The following is a 23,302-nucleotide window of genomic DNA, read 5'->3' as shown; positions in this document are numbered from 1 at the left end:
TGCTCTGTACGCTGTGCCTGCTCCGTGCCAGCAATGCTCCATACACTATGCCCGCTCCGTGCCAGCAATGCTCCGTACACTGCGCCTGCTCCGTGCCAGCAATGCTTTGTACGCTGCGCCTACTCCGTGCCAGTGATGCTCCGTACACTGTGCCTGCTCCGTGCCAGCAATGCTCCGTACACTGTACCTGCTCCGTGCCAGCAATGCTCTGTACGCTGTGCCTGCTCCGTGCCAGCAATGCTCGTACACTGCGCCAGCTCTGTGCCAGCAATGCTCCATACACTATGCCCGCTCCGTGCCAGCAATGCTCCGTACACTGCGCCTGCTCCGTGCCAGCAATGCTTTGTACGCTGCGCCTACTCCGTGCCAGTGATGCTCCGTACACTGCGCCTGCTCCGTGCCAGCAATGCTCCGTACACTGTGCCCACTCCGTGCCAGCAATGCTCCGCACACTGTGCCTGCTCCGTGCCAGCAATGCTCCATACAATATGCCCGCTCCGTGCCAGCAATGCTCCGTACACTGTGCCTGCTCCGTGCCAGCAATGCTCCGTACACTGCGCCCGCTCCGTGCCAGCAATGCTCCGTACACTGTGCCCGCTCCGTGCCAGCAATGCTCTGTACACTGCGCCAGCTCTGTGCCAGCAATGCTCCATACACTGCGCCAGCTCTGTGCCAGCAATGCTCCGTACACTATGCCCGCTCCGTGCCAGCAATGCTCCGTACACTGCGCCTGCTCCGTGCCAGCAATGCTCCGTACACTGTACCTGCTCCGTGCCAGCAATGCTTTGTACGCTGCGCCTACTCCGTGCCAGTGATGCTCCGTACACTGCGCCTGCTCCGTGCCAGCAATGCTCCGTACACTGTGCCCACTCCGTGCCAGCAATGCTCCGCACACTGTGCCTGCTCCGTGCCAGCAATGCTCCATACAATATGCCCGCTCCGTGCCAGCAATGCTCCGTACACTGTGCCTGCTCCGTGCCAGCAATGCTCCGTACACTGTGCCCGCTCCGTGCCAGCAATGCTCCGTACACTGTGCCCGCTCCGTGCCAGCAATGCTCTGTACACTGCGCCAGCTCTGTGCCAGCAATGCTCCGTACACTGCGCCAGCTCTGTGCCAGCAATGCTCCGTACACTATGCCCGCTCCGTGCCAGCAATGCTCCGTACACTGCGCCTGCTCCGTGCCAGCAATGCTTTGTACGCTGCGCCTACTCCGTGCCAGTGATGCTCCGTACACTGCGCCTGCTCCGTGCCAGCAATGCTCCGTACACTGTACCTGCTCCGTGCCAGCAATGCTCTGTACGCTGTGCCTGCTCCGTGCCAGCAATGCTCCGTACACTGCGCCTGCTCCGTGCCAGCAATGCTTTGTACGCTGCGCCTACTCCGTGCCAGTGATGCTCCGTACAGTGTGCCCGCTCCGTGCCAGCAATGCTCCGTACACTGTGCCCGCTCCGTGCCAGCAATGCTCCGCACACTGTGCCCGCTCCGTGCCAGCAATGCTCCATACAATATGCCCGCTCCGTGCCAGCAATGTTCCGTACACTGTGCCCGCTCCGTGCCAGCAATGCTCCGTACACTGTGCCCGCTCCGTGCCAGCAATGCTCTGTACGCTGTGCCTGCTCCGTGCCAGCAATGCTCCGTACACTGCGCCAGCTCTGTGCCAGCAATGCTCCGTACACTGCGCCAGCTCTGTGCCAGCAATGCTCCGTACACTATGCCCGCTCCGTGCCAGCAATGCTCCGTACACTGCGCCTGCTCCGTGCCAGCAATGCTTTGTACGCTGCGCCTACTCCGTGCCAGTGATGCTCCGTACACTGCGCCTGCTCCGTGCCAGCAATGCTCCGTACACTGTACCTGCTCCGTGCCAGCAATGCTCCGTACACTGCGCCTGCTCCGTGCCAGCAATGCTTTGTACGCTGCGCCTACTCCGTGCCAGTGATGCTCCGTACACTGTGCCTGCTCCGTGCCAGCAATGCTCCGTACACTGTACCTGCTCCGTGCCAGCAATGCTCTGTACGCTGTGCCTGCTCCGTGCCAGCAATGCTCCGTACACTGCGCCAGCTCCGTGCCAGCAATGCTCTGTACGCTGTGCCTGCTCCGTGCCAGCAATGCTCCGTACACTGCGCCTGCTCCGTGCCAGCAATGCTCTGTACGCTGTGCCTGCTCCGTGCCAGCAATGCTCCGTACACTGCGCCAGCTCCGTGCCAGCAATGCTCTGTACGCTGTGCCTGCTCCGTGCCAGCAATGCTCCGTACACTGCGCCTGCTCCGTGCCAGCAATGCTCCGTACACTGCGCCTGCTCCGTGCCAGCAATGCTCTGTACACTGTACCTGCTCCGTGCCAGCAATGCTCTGTACGCTGTGCCTGCTCCGTGCCAGCAATGCTCCGTACACTGCGCCTGCTCCGTGCCAGCAATGCTCCGTACACTGTACCTGCTCCGTGCCAGCAATGCTTTGTACGCTGCGCCTACTCCGTGCCAGTGATGCTCCGTACACTGTGCCCGCTCCGTGCCAGCAATGCTTTGTACGCTGTGCCTGCTCCGTGCCAGTGATGCTCCGTACACTGCGCCTGCTCCGTGCCAGCAATGCTCCGTACACTGTACCTGCTCCGTGCCAGCAATGCTCTGTACCCTCTGCCTGCTCCGTGCCAGCAATGCTCCGTACACTGCGCCAGCTCTGTGCCAGCAATGCTCCATACACTGTACCTGCTCCGTGCCAGCAATGCTTTGTACGCTGCGCCTACTCCGTGCCAGTGATGCTCCGTACACTGTGCCTGCTCCGTGCCAGCAATGCTCCGTACACTGTACCTGCTCCGTGCCAGCAATGCTCTGTACCCTCTGCCTGCTCCGTGCCAGCAATGCTCCGTACACTGCGCCCGCTCCGTGCCAGCAATGCTCCGTACACTGCGCCTGCTCCGTGCCAGCAATGCTTTGTACGCTGCGCCTACTCCGTGCCAGTGATGCTCCGTACAGTGTGCCCGCTCCGTGCCAGCAATGCTCCGTACACTGTGCCCGCTCCGTGCCAGCAATGCTCCGCACACTGTGCCCGCTCCGTGCCAGCAATGCTCCATACAATATGCCCGCTCCGTGCCAGCAATGCTCCGTACACTGTGCCCGCTCCGTGCCAGCAATGCTCCGCACACTGTGCCCGCTCCGTGCCAGGAATGCTCCATACAATATGCCCGCTCCGTGCCAGCAATGCTCTGTACACTGCGCCCGCTCCGTGCCAGCAATGCTCCATACAATATGCCCGCTCCGTGCCAGCAGTGCTCCGCACACTGCGCCTGCTCCGTGCCAGCAATGCTTTGTACACTGCGCCTGTTCCGTGCCAGCAATGCTTTGTACACTGCGCCTACTCCGTGCCAGTGATGCTCCGTACACTGTGCCTGCTCCGTGCCAGCAATGCTCCGTACACTGCACCTGCTCCGTGCCAGCAATGCTCCGTACACTGCGCCTGCTCCGTGCCAGCAATGCTCTGTACGCTGTGCCTGCTCCGTGCCAGCAATGCTCTGTACACTGTGCCTGCTCCGTGCCAGCAATGCTCCGTACACTGCGCCTGCTCCGTGCCAGCAATGCTCTGTACACTGCGCCCGCTCCGTGCCAGCAATGCTCTGTACGCTGTGCCTGCTCCGTGCCAGCAATGCTCCGTACACTGCGCCTGCTCCGTGCCAGCAATGCTTTGTACACTGCACCTGTGCCTGCTCCGTGCCAGTGATGCTCTGTACACTGTACCTGCTCCGTGCCAGCAATGCTCCGTACACTGTGCCCGCTCCGTGCCAGCAATGCTCTGTACGCTGCGCCTACTCCGTGCCAGCAATGCTCCGTACACTGTGCCTGCTCCGTGCCAGCAATGCTTTGTACACTGCACCTGTGCCTGCTCCGTGCCAGTGATGCTCTGTACACTGTACCTGCTCCGTGCCAGCAATGCTCTGTACGCTGCGCCTACTCCGTGCCAGCAATGCTCTGTACACTGTACCTGCTCCGTGCCAGCAATGCTTTGTACACTGCACCTGCTCCGTGCCAGCAATGCTCTGTACACTGCACCTGCTCCGTGCCAGCAATGCTTTGTACACTGCGCCTGCTCCGTGCCAGTCTTCGGTGGGGATGTTCCTCTATGTAGAACATTCTCTGTGGTGGAGGAACACGCTCATCATTTCCGCGTAGCCATGAATTGGACCAGCTGCAGAAGTTGCTAGAAACGTCCTGATGTCGGGGTGACCAGAACCTCGGGTTTATCCTGTACTGTATGCGGAGGGTTGTCCCGCTGCCTCTGACCGCACAAATCCCTGCGGCGGCCGTTATAATAAATGACCACCGTCCATGTAATGCGTGATGGGCCGAAGCCGACAAACAGAAGCCCCTCCATTACCATATAGCAGGCATAAGTGACAATGAGTCTAAACCTCTCAGTTACATATGTTCTGTGGCGCCCCCTGTGGTTATTTTATTCCCTCTCCAAACTTCCATGTAATGTGTCCGGAGCCGGAGAGAAGAAGCCGCGGATTTTTATCATCTGGTTGTACAATATCAGGAATCACCCTGCACCTGTGTACAAGAGGATCCGAGCGATGGGACTGAGCATGTGCGACCACCAGCACTGGACACAACAGGCGGACATTCTAAAAAGGGGGTGAAAAGACACCAGGGGGCGCCGTATCTGAATTTATCAAACCATTATAAAAAAATAACATAAAACAGACTCACAATGCAGGTTCCTCTTCATCCTCAGATCCATAGTCTTCATCGAATGCGGGAAGATCGGCCATTATTCTGTGAGCAAAAAAAAATAAGTTACTAACTACATGGCTGCTAGATGACTCCTGCCTGACCGATGCAGTGTAATCCACATCATTATAGTTATCACATGTGAACTCTGCCATCCGGGTGACAGGAGGCCTTTACAGGGAATCTGTCACTAGGTTTCTGCTACCTCATCTGACAGCAGCATGGTGCAGGGGCAGAGACCCTGATTCCAGCGATGTGTTACTTAGTTTACTGGGTGCAGCAGGTGTGACACAATCAGCGTTTTCAGATGTTGCCTCAAGCAGAGGCTACAAAGGGAAGAAAAAGTATCAGATTGCAAAACTGCACGATAACACTACACACAAAAAAAGTTTGCTGTCTGTTAACATGGAGATGCATTGTCCTGCATAGGAGCTGTAAACACAAAACGATAAAGTAGAAAATTTTGATTAAAGGGTTATTCCCAAAATCCTTGGGATAGAGGAAAAATGACAAATTGCTGGGGTCTCCAGCTGCCCTCCAGAGCCCTATCCTGAATGGAGTGGATGTGCACATGCTCATCCCCCCACTCATTGTCTATGGGACTGCCGAGGATAACGGAGAGTACAGCACTCTGAGGTTCGTGGAGTCCAGAGTCTCATTCTTGGGATTGCTGGGTTCTCAGTGCTCCGACACCCAGCCATCAGCAGGCTATACCTAATCCTATGGATTGAGGATAACTTACGATTTTGTGAATACCCCTTTAAGAACGGTTTCAAATTTGCTTGATTTTTCATTTTAGATTAAATGGGACAATAAAACTAAATTTATGTGATGATCATAACATCCTTTAAGTCATAAAATGAAAATACACAATAGACAGAAAAAAAAAATTGGTGGCATACTTGCTGATGGTTTCCACATTTTTCTTTTCTCCAACAAAAGCAGTGAATAAAAAAAAAGAGGGCAAACGTGCAGAAGAGCCTAAATACACGACGACTGCATTGGTAATCCAGCGTTAGGAGGGTTTAGATGTAAAGCTGGAAGATCTGAGGAGGAGGAAGGGAGCGGCTCCTCTGGGACCGCATCACACTGGAATAGATACTAAGTGTTCCCAGATAATCCAACATCATGGAAGGTAAATGGACGGCTTTGATGTGGAGATTTCCCCGGTGGGATCCCGGGTCACATTCACATCTGTTCCCGCTTCCCTGCAGCTGTTCACCGTCTTCCTTTTAACCATTGTTGTGTCCCTGACTGTGCGAGGACTTCACCCGGGGCCAGGAACATCGCAACGTAACCGACCTATGGTGTACCGCAGCCCCCGAAGCCACAGGCTACAGATCCCTCACTGATTCCAGAGGAGGGTGCTGTGGGCATGCTCGACTGTGTGCCCTGAGGAGGAGGAGGTGAGCTGTGACATCACCTACTGTGGATGGTGGATCCTGTGTTATCTACTGTATATAGAGGTGTAATCAGTCATTGTACAGGAGGAGGAGGTGAGCTGTGATATCACCTATTGTGAATGGTGGATCCTGTGCCATCTACTGTATATAGAGGTGTTATCAGTCATTGTACAGGAGGAGGAGGTGAGCTGTGACATCACCTATTGTGAATGGTGGATCCTGTGTTATCTACTGTATATAGAGGTGTTATCAATCATTGTACAAGAGGAGGAGGTGAGCTGTGACATCACCTATTGTGAATGGTGGATCCTGTGCTATCTACTGTATATAGAGGTGTTATCAGTCATTATACAGGAGGAGGAGGTGAGCTGTGACATCACCTATTGTGAATGGTGGATCCTGTGTTATCTACTGTATATAGAGGTGTTATCAGTCATTGTACAAGAGGGGGAGGAGGTGAGCTGTGACATCATCTATTGTGAATGGAAGATCCTGTGTTATCTACTGTATATAGAAGTGTTATCAGTCATTGTATAGGAGGAGGTGAGCTGTGACATCACCTATTGTGAATGGTGTATCCTGTGTTATCTACTGTATATAGAGGTGTTATCAGTCATTGTACAGGAGGAGGAGGTGAGCTGTGACATCACCTATTGTGAATGCTGGATCCTGTTATCTACTGTATATAGGGGTGTTATCAGTCATTGTACAGGAGGATGAGGTGAGCTGTGACATCACCTATTGTGGATCCTGTTATCTACTGTATATAGAGGCGTTATCAATCATTGTACAGGAGGAGGAGGTGAGCTGTGACATCACCTATTGTGAATGGTAGATCATGTGTTATCTACTGTATATAAAGGTGTAATCAGTCATTGTACAAGAGGAGGAGGTGAGCTGTGATATCCTCTATTGTGAAAGGTGGATCCTATGTTATCTACTGTATATAGAGGTGTTATCAGCCATTATACAGGAGGAGGAGGTGAGCCGTGACATCACCTATTGTGAATGCTGGATCCTGTGTTATCTACTGTATATAGGGGTGTTATCAGTCATTGTACAGGAGGAGGAGGTGAGCTGTGACATCACCTATTGTGAATGGTGGATCGTGTGTTATCTACTGTATATAGAGGTGTTATCAGTCATTGTACAGGAGGACGAGATGAGCTGTAACATCACCTATTGTGAATGGTGGATCCTGTGTTCTGTTATGACCTGGTGGTCAGGACAATAATGGACCTGGTGGTTAAGAGCACACGGAATGACCTGATAGTTACTGATAATAAGGACGAGCTCTGGGACGTGGGAACTCTGCTGACCGCAATCCCTAAACCTATCAAACACACTAGAAATAGCCGTGGATTGCGCCTAACGCTCCCTATGCAACTCGGCACAGCCTAAGAAACTGAAAAATAAAGCCTACCTTGCCTCAGAGAAATTCCCCAAAGGAAAAGGCAGCCCCCCACATATAATGACTGTGAGTAAAGATGAAAATACAAACACAGAGATTAAATAGATTTAGCAAAGTGAGGCCCGACTTACTGAACAGACCGAGGATAGGAAAGGTTACTTTGCGGTCAGCACAAAAACCTACAAAAAGACCACGCAGAGGGCGCAAAAAGACCCTCCGCGTCCCAGAGCTTCCAGCAAGCAAGACAACAAATTAAATAGCAAGCTGGACAGAAAAATAGCAAACCAAAGAAATACAAGCTGGAACTTAGCTTCTGATGGGAAGACAGGTCACAAGAATGATCCAGGAGTGAACAGACCAATACTGGAACATTGACAGGTGGCATGGAGCAAAGATCTAAGTGGAGTTAAATAGAGCAGCAGCTAACGAATTAACCTCGTCACCTGTGAAACTCAGAAACACCCACCAGAGGAAGTCCATGGACAGAACCAGCCGAAGTACCATTCATGACCACAGGAAGGGAGCCCGACAACAGAATTCACAACAGTTATCTACTGTATATAGAGGTGTTATCAGTCATTGTACAGGAGGAGGAGGTGAGCTGTGACATCACCTATTGTGAATGGTGGATCCTGTGTTATCTACTGTATATAGAGGTGTTATCAGCCATTGTGCAGGAGGAGGAGGTGAGCTGTAACATCACCTATAGTGAATGGTGGATCCTGTGTTATCTACTGTATATAAAGATGTTATCAGTCATTGTACAGGAGGAGGAGGTGAGCTGTGACATCACCTATTGTGAATGGTGGATCCTGTGTTGTCTACTGTAGGTATTTTTACCATGAGCTTTTTCATGCTGAAAAAGAGCAGAATTTTATAACGGCAGTAAAACTAATTACATTTTTTTCTTGCAAAAATTGACTTGTGAGTGGGTTTCTTTTGTTAATTATGCCATGTCAAAGCAGTTTACTGCAATGTTTACCAATGCGAACAATAAGAAAAAAAAAGAAGCTCTACACAAAATCTGTTTAAAAAAAAAATTAAAAACGCATAAAATACAAAAAGCACAAACTAAAAACGTAATCACGGCTCCGGTTTTCCAGACCCTTACTGCATTTTTCCTGCGGACCTAATAATGGCATGTGTGAACATACCCTTAGTCGTATGTAACGCAAAATGGTAACAATAAGGGCAACAATTCTTCCCACAAAAATCACATAAGGGTAAGAAAAAAACAAAATAAATCTACATCTGCAAACTTGGAAGCAAATCACTTCTCTTTCTAGATTCCAATCATAGATGTTCCATGGGTTGTTCCATGGGTTTGTCCAGGATTAGAACAACATGACTACTCCGCGCCCCACCTGTCACGGCTGCATCAGGATTTGCTTCTCAGTCACACTGCAGTACCGCATATGACCTGTTGGCAGGGGTGGCACTGTTTTTGAAAGACATCAGCCATGTTTTACTAATCCTGCAGAACCCAACATGATGCTTTATTGACCTAGATAAATGGCATGAGAAATTAGGAACTGTGTGTGGATCTCACCCTACCAATTACTTTATCCGCAGATTGATGGCAGCGAGAATGAAGACAGGCAGAATTACACCAGACTGTAGACAAAAGTCACGGCTGCAGGTAACAAGAGAATGACTGATCTATATCCCCAAAAATGCAAGATAACGTGGAGGGAGAAGTCACGGCTGCAGAAATAGAGGATGGCGAGTACCAGAGGTGGCACAGAGAGGCGGAACACAGAGGCGGAACACAGAGGCGGAACACAGAACTAGAGGATGGCGAGTACCAGAGGCGGAACACAAGAGGCGGAACACAAGAGGCGGAACACAAGAGGCGGAACACAAGAGGCGGAACACAAGAGGCGGAACACAAGAGGCGGAACACAAGAGGCGGAACACAAGAGGCGGAACACAAGAGGCGGAACACAGAACTAGAGGATGGCGAGTACCAGAGGCGGAACACAAGAGGCGGAACACAAGAGGCAGAACACAGAACTAGAGGATGGCGAGTACCAGAGGCAGCACAGAGAGGCGGCACAGAGAGGCAGCACAGAGAGGCGGCACAGAGAGGCGGCACAGAGAGGCGGCACAGAGAGGCGGCACACAGAGGCGGCAGAGGCGGCACACAGCGGCGGAACACAGAGGCGGAACACAGAACTAGAGGATGGCGAGTACCAGAGGCGGCACAGAGAGGCGGAACACAAGAGGCGGAACACAAGAGGCGGAACACAAGAGGCGGAACACAAGAGGCGGAACACAAGAGGCGGAACACAAGAGGCGGAACACAAGAGGCGGAACACAGAGGCGGAACACAGGCGTGGCAGATCTATACACGGCGTGCTTACTTATTCAGCATATGGTAGACGGTGATCTGCACGGCTCGGTCGTGGTACAGCAGGAGCGGGGTCAGGGTATTCAGCAGGCTCTGCACGCCGTCTGACAGGCTGCTCTTCTGTCCAGCTACAAACTTGGCCGGGAGTTTGTGGTTCAGCAGCTGCTCCTTTGAAATGAAGCACAAAGCATCGCCCAGCGCCTGCAGGACGGAGGTGTGATGAGAAACGTCCGAAGCTTTCCTCTCCCCTGGGGACACAAGATACACGACAATCAGGAGAGCACAGACCGGGGGTCTTCCTAGAAAGATGAACACGGCACTCGCCAATCTTCATCACTCCAAATAGGATTTTTCAAAACGAGGGCTGCAGCAGACCCCTCCGCTCCCAGTGTGGCGCGTTTCGAGTCTGATAACGCTTCATCTGGTGCCTCGAACAATCCTCTAACATACAGTGAAAATACACAAACACAAAAAGTGCAACATTCACAAATACATTAAATATGTGTAACAAATATCAGAAAACAAATCATTCTTCATGGGACCATGAGCCTCAGCGCGCTCGATACCTAGGGCTGCTATTTTCTCGTGTTCAGTAATCTGCAATTTATTACTCATACCCTATAGTCTATACATTTAGATTTGTAAATAGTGTCTTAGCTTTTGTAGTTTTTTTGTGATTTTTTTTAGCCTGTTAAAGTGTTAGGTGAAGCCCCAGATGAAGCGTCAACTATAGCGAAACCGCGGTCGTTCTGCTAGGAGGGGGAGCGTGTTCCAGTCATTGTCTAAAAAGTCCTATTTGGATTATCAAAGAAGCATTGCAGATTTCCGAGTGCCAAGTATATTTTCATCTTTATACAAAGATATCTTCTGTTTCTATGAACTTTTTGACAATGCTGAGGACCGCCTGCTCTGATTGGAGGCAGCACTGACATTTGGATTCTGCTGCCTACACTGGTTTCGTTGTGCCGACCTGTGTGCTGTGTAGGAACATTTGTACTATATGGCAGCCCGGGCTTACAGACCGAAAGGACAAAATGTAATATGACAACATGTTCTGATGGGGGAAATAATATCATGGAGGCAATGGGCCATGGGGCGCTCCCGGTGTGTGGCGAGTCTTGTGAGGGGGTTCCCAGTATACAGCAAGTCATGTGGGGAGAGGGGGGTTCCCAGTATACAGCAAGTCATGTGGGGAGAGGGGGGTTCCGATGTACGGAAAGTCATGTGGGGAGAGGGGGGTTCCCAGTATAAGGCAAGTCATGTGGGGAGAGGGGGGTCCCGATATACGCAAAGTCATGTGGGGAGAGGGGGGTTCCCAGTATACGGCAAGTCATGTAGGGAGAGGGGGGTTCCCAGTATACGGAAAGTCATGTGGGGAGAGGGGGGTTCCCAGTTTACGGAAAGTCATGTGAGGAGAGGGGGGTTCCCAGTATACAGCAAGTCATGTGGGGAGAGGGGGGTTCCCAGTATACGGAAAGTCATGTGGGGAAAGGGGGGTTCCCAGTATACGGAAAGTCATGTAGGGAGAGGGGGGTTCCCAGTATACAGCAAGTCATGTAGGGAGAGGGGGGTTCCCAGTATACGGAAAGTCATGTGGGGAGAGGGGGGTTCCCAGTATACGGAAAGTCATGTGAGGAGAGGGGGGTTCCCAGTATACAGCAAGTCATGTGGGGAGAGGGGGGTTCCCAGTATACGGCAAGTCATGTAGGGAGAGGGGGGTTCCCAGTATACGGAAAGTCATGTAGGGAGAGGGGGGTTCCCAGTATAAGGCAAGTCATGTGGGGAGAGGGGGGTCCCGATATACGCAAAGTCATGTGGGGAGAGGGGGGTTCCCAGTATACGGAAAGTCATGTGGGGAGAGGGGGGTTCCCAGTATACGGAAAGTCATGTGAGGAGAGGGGGGTTCCCAGTATACAGCAAGTCATGTGGGGAGAGGGGGGTTCCCAGTATACGGCAAGTCATGTAGGGAGAGGGGGGTTCCCAGTATACGGAAAGTCATGTGGCGAGAGGGGGGTTCCCAGTATACGGAAAGTCGTGGGGAGAGGGGGGTTCCCAGTATACGGAAAGTCATGTGGCGAGAGGGGGGTTCCCAGTATACGGAAAGTCATGTGGTGAGAGGGGGGTTCCCAGTATACAGCAAGTCATGTGGGGAGAGGGGGGTTCCCAGTATACGGAAAGTCATGTGGTGAGAGGGGGGTTCCCAGTATACAGCAAGTCATGTGGGGAGAGGGGGGTTCCCAGTATACAGCAAGTCATGTGGGGAGAGGGGGGTTCCCAGTATACGGAAAGTCATGTGGGGAGAGGGGGGTTCCCAGTATACGGAAAGTCATGTGGCGAGAGGGGGGTTCCCAGTATATGGAAAGTCATGTGGGGAGAGGGGGGTTCCCAGTATACGGAAAGTCGTGGGGAGAGGGGGGTTCCCAGTATACGGAAAGTCGTGGGGAGAGGGGGGTTCCCAGTATACGGAAAGTCGTGGGGAGAGGGGGGTTCCCAGTATACGGAAAGTCATGTGGTGAGAGGGGGGTTCCCAGTATACGGAAAGTCGTGGGGAGAGGGGGGTTCCCAGTATACGGAAAGTCATGTGGCGAGAGGGGGGTTCCCAGTATAAGGCAAGTCATGTGGGGAGAGGGGGGTTCCCAGTATACGGCAAGTCATGTGAGGAGAGGGGGGTTCCCAGTATACGGAAAGTCGTGGGGAGAGGGGGTTCCCCAGTATACGGAAAGTCGTGGGGAGAGGGGGGTTCCCAGTATATGGAAAGTCATGTGGGGAGAGGGGTTGTCAATGTTCTGGTATGCGATGAGTCTTATGGAGGGTCACTTATGTGGTGGTTAGTACCTACAATACATGGCCCAAGGAAGGACAATGGGGGAACAGATGGTGGGCACAGACATGAGCTGCTATAGCACAAGTAGCTGGAACCTCACTTCTGCCTCTGATAGAGAAGTGTCAGGGCAGCGGCACCTGCTGAATATGGGGCAGCGCAGCCTTTGACCGCTCACACATTGTAAGCATCTTCCTATGGGCACGTGGGCATCAGGATAGACCCTAGACCAATGCAAGAAGGTGGTCGGGTCTGAAACAAAACGTCGGTGCTGGACACGCTGCAATCACCTAGCACATGCGCCCCTTCATGGCAGCGCGGACCACCGAATCACCATGCTGTCTGACAATAGGCATTTCTCCCTGAACTTAAAGGAAATCTCCAATTATTTTTTGGACTCCTAGTGTCTAAAATAATCTGTTCTGACCACATCCAACTCGCCCGGGTGTTCGTCTCAAGGAAATAAAAAGCGCTGATATTTTCAGAAGTTACACAACATTAGGCAGCAGCGCGGTGTCTGGATGTGGCCCCGCATTGTGCGTCTGCGGCATCGCGTCACGCTGGGTACCTTACCTGCTATTTTTACCAACATAGGTAACAGTAAGCCGTGGATTCCTTCGGAGAAGAATTCCTTCCACTCGGAGATAAGATTTGCGGGAAGCGTCTCTGCAGCGCTCGTGGTGACAGATTGAAAGTAAGCAGATAGATCTGCAGCCAGGTTGCAACTTACGCAAGCGAAAAGCCGAACCAGCGGTATGTGGTAGAGCGCCGAGCTCTCACACGCAGTCTGCACAGAAAAGGGATATCAGATTAGAGCATAAAAATGACTTTCATATGTAGGCATTTCTCCGGCTTATCTTTAATAGCGCTAATCTGCAAGGCATTACACTTCAATGACTAAAATCAAAAATTATCTTCGTAATGCCGTCCAGAGAAATGAAAAAAAAAGTAAAAATAATAATAATAATAATTCTGACTTAAAGATCTGCATTGATGAGGGACAGTTATGCCCCAAAACCCGGTGATAAGTCTGTTTTATCGGGGCCTTTAGATACTTTATCAAGTTGCTATAAAGTTTTAAAAACTTTTGTCAGTCAACACTCCCCTCTAGTGGCGGACTGCAGTAACTGCAGGTGCTCAAAGGAAAGTAACAACTCCCTCCGGGCATCACACAAAATCATTTCCTGGTGATAGTCATAACATTGCATAAATCACAAGGAATCTTGGACATCTAGGGATTGCTCACGTCAGATGCAATCACACTTTTCATAAAGGTATTTAGGAATCCAACAGAGAGGTATGGACGGCGGACATTTATATTAAACATGTGCCCGGCTCTGATACCCGATCAGTCTTCTCTACATGAAAACGTTCTCTCCCATCCACAGGATCTGGGATAATTTGTTAATCGCTGCGCTCTAAAAAGTGGGTATCATCTGGGCATATCTCTGTAAAATGAGATGTAAAGAAAAATAAATTAAAAAAAAAGTGATCCTGCCGGTTTGCAGCCCGTGTGGCCGGTGGGTGACACAGCTCCCTCAGACCCCGGAAGAACAAGTTTATTTCGCTTTACAGGAACTTTTTTCGAACTTCTGCTGTAAGAAGTTCCCTAATATTATGTCCTACCCAGAGATGCAGGGGAGATAATCTGGTAATAAACCCCAGTACAGATCCCCGGGACCCCTGGTCCAGAGGCGGCAGTGGAAGACAAGACCCTGCAGATCCGGACCTGGGGTCTACATACTAATGGCTCATCTATATACTGTGAGGACGACCCTCAGCTCCGGACCCTCTCCCAACTCACCGGCTGCTCCCCCCCCGAGACACGTACTCACCTCTAACCAGGCCAACATGGAGCACATGATAAAATCCCACTCTGCATCCCCCAAAGAAGGTAACGAAGAAGCAGAGAACTTCAGGAGAAGCGAAATGAATCTGATGACTTCGATGTTCAGTCCAACGACATCCAGACCAACGTCGGCCATATTACTGCAAACACACAGCAGGACACGTTACATAATGTACGAGAGACACTGGAGAGATACACGTCGCCCCCTGTGTATGACCTCCGGACCCTCACCCCGGTGTATAACCTCCGGACCCTCACCCCTCCTGTATATAAGCTCTGGACCTTCACCCACCCGGTATATAACCTCCGGACCCTCACCCCTCCTGTATATAAGCTCTGGCCCCTCACCCCTCCGCTGTATAACCTCCAGCCCCTCACCCCTCCTGCATATAAGCTCCAGACCTTCACCCACCCGGTATATAACCTCCGGACCCTCACCCCTCCTGTATATAAGCTCCGGACCTTCACCCACCCGGTATATAACCTCCGGACCCTCACCCCTCCTGTATATAAGCTCCAGACCTTCACCCACCCGGTATATAACCTCCGGACCCTCACCCCTCCTGTATATAAGCTCCAGACCTTCACCCACCCGGTATATAACCTCCGGACCCTCACCCCTCCTGTATATAAGCTCCAGACCTTCACCCACCCGGTATATAATCTCCGGACCCTCACCCCTCCTGTATATAAGCTCCGGACCCTCACCCCGGTATATAACCTCCGGACCCTCACCCCTCCTGTATATAAGCTCCGGACCTTCACCCACCCGGTATATAACCTCCGGACCCTCACCCCTCCTGTATATAAGCTCCGGACCTTCACCCACCCGGTATATAACCTCCGGACCCTCACCCCTCCTGTATATAAGCTCCAGACCTTCACCCACCCGGTATATAACCTCCGGACCCTCACCCCTCCTGTATATAAGCTCCGGACCTTCACCCACCCGGTATATAACCTCCGGACCCTCACCCCTCCTGTATATAAGCTCCGGACCCTCACCCCGGTGTATAACCTCCGGACCCTCACCCCTCCTGTATATAAGCTCCGGACCTTCACCCACCCGGTATATAACCTCCGGACCCTCACCCCTCCTGTATATAAGCTCCGGACCTTCACCCACCCGGTATATAACCTCCGGACCCTCACCCCTCCTGTATATAAGCTCCAGACCTTCACCCACCCGGTATATAACCTCCGGACCCTCACCCCTCCTGTATATAAGCTCCGGACCTTCACCCACCCGGTATATAACCTCCGGACCCTCACCCCTCCTGTATATAAGCTCCGGACCTTCACCCACCCGGTATATAACCTCCGGACCCTCACCCCTCCTGTATATAAGCTCCGGACCTTCACCCACCCGGTATATAACCTCCGGACCCTCACCCCTCCTGTATATAAGCTCCGGACCTTCACCCACCCGGTATATAACCTCCGGACCCTCACCCCTCCTGCATATAAGCTCCGGACCTTCACCCACCCGGTATATAATCTCCGGACCCTCACCCCTCCTGTATATAAGCTCCGGACCCTCACCCCGGTGTATAACCTCCGGACCCTCACCCCTCCTGTATATAAGCTCCGGACCCTCACCCCGGTGTATAACCTCCGGACCCTCACCCCTCCTGTATATAAGCTCCGGACCTTCACCCACCCGGTATATAACCTCCGGACCCTCACCCCTCCTGTATATAAGCTCCAGACCTTCACCCACCCGGTATATAACCTCCGGACCCTCACCCCTCCTGTATATAAGCTCCGGACCTTCACCCACCCGGTATATAACCTCCGGACCCTCACCCCTCCTGTATATAAGCTCCAGACCTTCACCCACCCGGTATATAACCTCCGGACCCTCACCCCTCCTGTATATAAGCTCCGGACCTTCACCCACCCGGTATATAACCTCCGGACCCTCACCCCTCCTGTATATAAGCTCCGGACCTTCACCCACCCGGTATATAACCTCCGGACCCTCACCCCTCCTGTATATAAGCTCCGGACCTTCACCCACCCGGTATATAAGTTCCGGACCTTCACCCCCCCCCCCCCCCGCTGTATAACCTCTGGCCCCTCACCCCTCCTGTATATAAGCTCCAGACCCTCACCCCTCCTGTATATAAGCTCCGGACCTTCACCCACCCGGTATATAAGCTCCGGACCTTCACCCCCCGGTATATAACCTCCGGACCCTCACCCCGATGTATAACTTCTGGCCCCTCACCCCCCGGTATATAAGCTCCAGCCCCTCACCCCCCCCGGTGTATAACCTCCGGCCCCTCACCTCCCGGTATATAAGCTCCGGACCTTCATCCCCCCCCCCCCCCATGTATAACCTCTGGCCCCTCACCCCTCCTGGCTGGTGTATAACATCTGCCCTTCACCCCCCCCATGTATAACCTCTGGCCCCTCACCCCCCCCCCCATGTATAACCTCCGGCCCCTCACCCCTCTTTGTGTATAACCTCCGGCCCCTCACCTCCCGGTATATAAGCTCCGGACCTTCACCCCCCCCTCTGTGTATAACCTCTGGCCCCTCACCCCTCCTGGTGTATAACCTCTGACCCATCACCCCCCCCATGTTTAACCTCTGGCCCCTCACCCCTCCTGGCTGGTGTATAACCTCTGGCCCTTCACCCCCCCCATGTATAACCTCTGGCCCCTCACCCCACCTGGTGTATAACCTCCGGACCCTTTCCCCCCTGGTGTATAACCTCCGGACCCTTACCCCCCTGGTATATAACCTCCGGCCACTTGTCCCCTCCGATGTATAACCCCATAGACCCTGGTCTATAACATCCGGCCCCCATCAGGCAGGCCTCCTTTACTATCAAGTGACAGACCGGCAGGTGGTGCAGAGCTCAATGATACAGGGTGGTCCTGTATTAGGACCCACAAGTAATAAGTCCGTTTGTGACATTTCTTCCCTCCTGAATCTTCCCCATCACCTGCAGCCACGAAGTGAAGACCCCGTAACGTTACAGAGCAGGGGGCGATTGCTGAGGAAGAGGGCAGAAAAGTCACCACCGCTCTGCTGACTCCATAACTGCAGAGTCCAGACCTTCTCTGGTATAACATGAGCCCAAACACTGCGCAACGCCGGGAGCTTCGTGGCCGAGCAGCTGCATGCAGCCGTACATCACCAAGCACAATGCTGAGGACATGACATGCATATAGCGTGGCCTCACCTGCTGAACAGGAAGACGTCCTCCCGACTGCTCTTCCATGTCAGAATTATCTTCAGGATTCCAGGAAGGATTTCGGGAGAAGGAACAGACTCGACCTCCAGACATGAATTGATAATGGCTAGAAAACCAAATCCTCCTACAGGAAAAGAAGAACACGACGCAACTTTATGACTACAGCGAGGAAGACTCGAACAGAAAGTGATGGGTGCCTCACTCCACCGTCACCTGTAGAGTAACACTGAGCTTTGTTTCTACACACCTCTGCTCGGTCACATTCCACCTCCCAAACTTCCTCCCTGGCACAGGACTGCTCACATAAATGAGCGCTGATGCTGCTGGGATCACAGGTCTTTACTGCTTTCTTTGCAAACACAAAGTGTGCGATTCCCCGTTTACTCAACATAGTGCAATATTTAAAATCTAGATTAGCAACTGAAAGGGGAACAAACCATCGCCAACCTCCTGGAGAAGTGATAATTGTTAGATTGATGTGGGGTCCCACAGATGTGACCCCCATGGATGGTCAAGAATGCATCCTGCCGCTTTATAGCAAGGGTTCCTGCCAGACTGATATGGCAGAGGCTTATCTGCGTGAAGATCAAAAGGATCAGGAGTTGGGCGACCCCCTGAGATATCAGATGACTGGATGATATTTATTTCAATGGTTGTTCTCTACATTAATCTTCAGGGGTGCACACTCCTCTGCTTTCCTACTTCCTCCTTGCCGGTGGAGCGGCGCGGCATCACAGCACTGTGGGGCCAAACTGTCCAAGCAGGGGCAGCTTTGCCTTTGCAGCATCAGGGAAGGGGGGCACTAAATCGATATGACCAGCTTCAGAACGGCACCTATGAGCTCTATGGACAAAGAGCTTGTGAGCTAGGAGACCTCCACCTTTCAGGCTGCAGCGGTGGCCGGTAACTTAGGCAACAAGCTGTAAACTATAGAATTAAAAATCCCACCATTCCTGACATTTTTGATAACGAGGAACCTACAAAGTAGATCTTTAGGCTTATTGAACGGTAGAGCAGATTGGGTCTCCGAACAGAAATTCACATTGATGCCATCGTCTCGCCCCTTCCCCCCATAACTTTGTAACCGATAGTCATCATTCCTAAACTATGGGGGGCTTACTCACCGTCTATATAGGACACATCCGTCACAGCACAGGACATAAGGCGGGAGACAAACTGGATGATCAGAGACTCCTTCTCATCAATGTGTAAGAACGGGGACAGGCACTGGACGGTGTGCAGGCTGCCCGGGGTCACCGGGTAGTAACTATACAGGGACAGAAAACACCATTACTGCCAACAAATAACTGTGCGATCAATGGGGAAACGGATCAATATCAGATGATCCACAATAAGAGCATCAGATGCGCCATCTTTTAATGTGATGGTATATAACTAGTATATGCTGGAAAATCATGACTGGTGAGGGATTCACCTCCAAGATCCCCAATAATCCAGAGAAGGTAGGGATCTGACATCTGTGCACAGCTCCAGTAAGGCGACAGGACCATAAGTCCATTGTGTCCTGCGGTGGTGTAGTATGTGCCGCCATATGGTGCGCAGTACTACAGAGAGATTCTCTAATAGATGCAACATCACGGGGCGCCTGGAGACATACGGAGGAACAACAGGACTCATCTTAAAGGGTTTGTACGTCTGGAAGTTAAACCCTTGCTGATCTCTAGGGGTCTGACTGCTGGGACCCCCATTGATCCCAAGAACAAGGCTTGTCTGAATGGAGTGGAGCGTGATCTTGCGCACATCGGCTCCATTCATTGTCTATGAGACGGCCACAAATAGCAGAGCGCTGTATTCAGCAATCGCGTAGAGCAGGGGTGTCAAACTGCATTCCTCGAGGGCTGCAAACAGGTCATGTTTTCAGGATTTCCTTGTACTGCACAGGTGATAATTTAATCACCAACTCATTATTTGTGTAGGTGATTAAATTATCACCTGTGCAGTACAAGGAAATCCTGAAAACATGACCTGTTTGCAGCCCTCGAGGAATGCACTTGGTACAAAGCCTTAGGGTATGTGCACACGTCAGGATTTTTTGCGGATTTTCCCGATAAAAACGCTATAAAATCGCTAAAAAAACGCAAACAATATGCATTCTATCATTTAGAATGCATTCTGAATGTTTTGTGCACATGTTTGCGTTTTTTTCCGCCAAAAAAAACGCATTCCGCAAAAAAAAACAGGATTTTTGGTTGCTTACCGTAAAATCTGTTTCTCTGAGCCTTCATTGGGGGACACAGGAACCATGGGTGTATGCTGCTGCCACTAGGAGGCTGACACTATGCAAATAAAAGTTAGCTCCTCCTCTGCAGTGTACACCCCACCGACAGGAAGTAGGATCTTCAGTTAGTGAGAAAGCAGTAGGAGAAGCAACGTGTAAAAGAGAAATAATAATAATATAATAATAATAAACTTTATATAGCGCCAACAAATGCCGCAGCGCTCCACAGATTAACAGTTTCAAACACTCAAAGAGTGTTCAAAGAACTCAAACGTAAACAGTATAACACAATAAACAGAGCTGTTCAACTTGGGAGGGTGCTGTGTCCCCCAATGAAGGCTCAGAGAAACAGATTTTACGGTAAGCAACCAAAAATCCTGTTTTCTCCATCGCCTTTCATTGGGGGACACAGGAACCATGGGACGTCCCAAAGCAGTCCCTGGGGTGGGAAAAACAGACTTCCATCAGGTCAGAGGACTCACCACTGCCGCCTGCAGGATCCTTCTGCCCAGGCTGGCGTCCGCCGAAGCATAGGTATGCACCTTGTAAAATTTGGCGAACATGTGGATGGAAGACAAAGTTGCCGCTTTGCAAAGCTGTAGGACGGAAGCCCTGTGGTGCACCACCCAGGAGGCGCCGACTGCCCGGGTAGAGTGAGCCTTGATCCCAGGAGGGGGCACTCTGTTCTTGACCCGGTAAGCCTCCAGAATTGCCGTTCTGATCCAGTGGGCAATAGTCACCTTAGAAGCCAGTTGGCCTCTGCGCGTGCCATCAGGAATGACGAAGAGAGAACCTGTCTTCCGGAAAGTGGACGTTCTATCCAGGTAGATCCTCACTGCCGTGACGAGGTCCAGCTTTTTCAACGATCGCTCCAGAGGATGAGTCGGAGCTGGGCAAAAGGAAGGTAGAACGACGTCCTCGTTGGAGGTGGAAACCACCTTAGGAAGGAAAGAAGGAGGAGGTCTGAGGACCACCTTGTCCTGGTGAATGACCAAGAACGGAGGTCGGCAAGAAAGGGCCGCCAATTCGGAAACGCGCGGATAGAAGTGATGGCCACAAAAAAAGGCCACCTTCCAAGATAGGGAGATTCCCCTGTCAGTTCTGAGAGGCTCAAATGGGGAAACCTCAGAACGTCCAGTACCATGTTTAAAACCCCATGAATCCACAGGGGCCCTATACGGAGGGACAGCATGGGCTGATCCTTGAAGGCAGGTCTTAACCTGTGGCCGAGAAGCTAAAGTCTTCTGAAAAAGGATGGGAAGCTCAGAAATCTGGCCCTTGAGGGAACTCCGGGCAAGGCCCAAATCCAGTCCTGCCTAGAGGAAGGCCAAGATGGAAGGCAGGGAAAAGGACATAGATGGGTACGATAGTAGAGTCTGGGAAAACGAAGGCTTCCGAGCCTGGATCATGGTGAGAATCACCTAGTCCGAAAGGCCAGACGCTCTTAGAACAGCGGACTCAACAGCCACGCCGTTAAACTGAACGACCGAGAATTTGGGTGGCAGATCGGACCCCGAGACAGCAGATCGGGACTGTCTGGAAGGCACCAGGGGGCGTCCGCGAGAAGATTGACGATCTCCGCAAACCAAGCTCTCCTGGGCCAATCCGGGGCGATCAGAATGACCGGCACCCCTCCGCCTTGATCCCTTTCAACGGCTTGGGAAGCAAGGGAAGAATGGGAATAGATAGGGGAGCACGAACTGCGACCAAGGAATGGCCAGAGCGTCGATGCCCACTGCGAGAGGGTCGCGAGACCAGGAAACGAACACCATGTTCATTCGGGACGCCATGAGGTCCACGTCCGGAGTCCCCCATCGAAGACCAGGCTGATGTAAGAACCCCTGATGCAAGTACCATTTCCTTGCCGAGAGGCCCTGGCGGTTGAGGAAGTTGGCGGTTCAATTGTCGACACCGGGGATAAGCACTGCGGATATCACCGGAACCATTGCCTCTGCCCGGAGGAGGATTTTGGATACCTCGGCCAAGGAACTCAGTGTCTCCCCCGATGGTTGATATGCCACCTCCGTGGCGGTGTCCGCCGAGATTCGGATAGGTAGACCCCTGAGAATCCTTTCCCAGTGGCGAAGGGAGAGAAAGATGGCCCGAATCTCAAGCACATTGATCGGCCAAGAAGACTCCTGCGCCGACCAACGACCCTGAACAGTCAGGTGGCGAAACACCACGCCTTAGCCGAGCAGGCTGACGTCCATCTTCACCACCTTGCCAGAAAACTGGAAGGAAGGACCTGCCCTGGGAGATGAGAGGTGACGTCAGCCACCAGTTGAGGGACCGATTGACCCGGGGAGAGAGATGGATTGGTCGATCCAGGGACAAGACAGACCTGTCCCACTGTGACAGGATGGCCTGCTGAAGAGGACGTGAATGAAATAGGGCAAAGGGTGTCGCTTCCAATGTTGCTACCATCCTCCCCAGGACCTTCATGGCCGATCGGAAAGAGGGAAGCCGAGGACCCTGGAGCAAGTGTACGTCCCGACGAAGGACGGATCTCTTACCCTCGGGAAAGGAAGACTTTGAACTGACGAGTGTCGAAGAGCATGCCCAGAAAAAAAGGAGGCGCTGCGAGGGAACAAGACAGGATTTCTTCTTGTCGACAAACCACCCGAAACGGCTAGTGTCGAGGACGATGGAGGCTCTCGCGAGCCTGAGAAAAAGGACGGAGCCTTGATGAGGATGCCGTCGAGGTACGGAAAAGGTACCAGTCCCCTGACCCTCAAGATGGCTATCAGTGCCGCCCTGATCTTCGTGAAAACCCTGGGAGCAGTTGCGAGACCGAACGGCAGGGCGACAAACTGAAAAGGGTCCTGGAGCACCGCAAAGCCCAGGAATCCATGATGTCCTAGGAATATCGGGACATGGAGGTAGGCGTCTTGAATATCTATGGAACACAGAAATTCTTGAGCCTCCATGGAAGCAATTACTGAATGAAAGGATTCCATCCTGAGGAGTCTCAGATGAATTCTCCTGTTCGGCAATTTGAGATCCAGAATGGGATGAACCTTGCCTTCTTTTATCGGTCACACAAAGGATTAGAGTAGAAACCTGTGAACCGTGCTTCTTCTGGGATGGGAAAAATTACCCCCGGCTTTGAGAAGAGAAGCAATGGTTGCGAAGAAACCCGGAACTAGAGCGGGGTCTCTTGGAGGTCGAGATTCAAAGAAACGATCCCAGGGTCGTGAAACGAACTCTATCTTGTATCCCGAGGATACAACTTCCCTGACCCATGTGCCCTCTACTGAGGAGATCCAGAAGTCCCTGAGGAAGAGGAGACAGCCGCCCAGCCTG

The 23,302-nt window shown here is 52.2% G+C and overlaps 1 protein-coding gene across 1 annotated transcript in view; it reads right to left on the bottom strand.

Moving 5' to 3' along the window:
• The window catches only part of LTN1 (listerin E3 ubiquitin protein ligase 1), a 76,181-nt gene that overhangs the window by 12,652 nt on the left and 40,227 nt on the right, over positions 1 to 23,302 (bottom strand). The window contains exons 19-24 of the mRNA XM_069760862.1: positions 18,885 to 19,027; positions 17,749 to 17,884; positions 14,542 to 14,695; positions 13,280 to 13,493; positions 9,899 to 10,133; positions 4,701 to 4,766 (exon numbers count right to left, since the gene is read on the bottom strand). Of these exons, the coding sequence (XP_069616963.1) occupies positions 4,701 to 4,766; positions 9,899 to 10,133; positions 13,280 to 13,493; positions 14,542 to 14,695; positions 17,749 to 17,884; positions 18,885 to 19,027 (948 nt within the window). The remainder of the gene's footprint in view (positions 1 to 4,700; positions 4,767 to 9,898; positions 10,134 to 13,279; positions 13,494 to 14,541; positions 14,696 to 17,748; positions 17,885 to 18,884; positions 19,028 to 23,302) is intronic.

The sequence above is a fragment of the Ranitomeya imitator genome, chromosome 3, assembly GCF_032444005.1.
Source record: "Ranitomeya imitator isolate aRanImi1 chromosome 3, aRanImi1.pri, whole genome shotgun sequence".
Taxonomy (NCBI): domain Eukaryota; kingdom Metazoa; phylum Chordata; class Amphibia; order Anura; family Dendrobatidae; genus Ranitomeya; species Ranitomeya imitator.
This window is presented reverse-complemented; position numbering and strand designations above follow the sequence as displayed.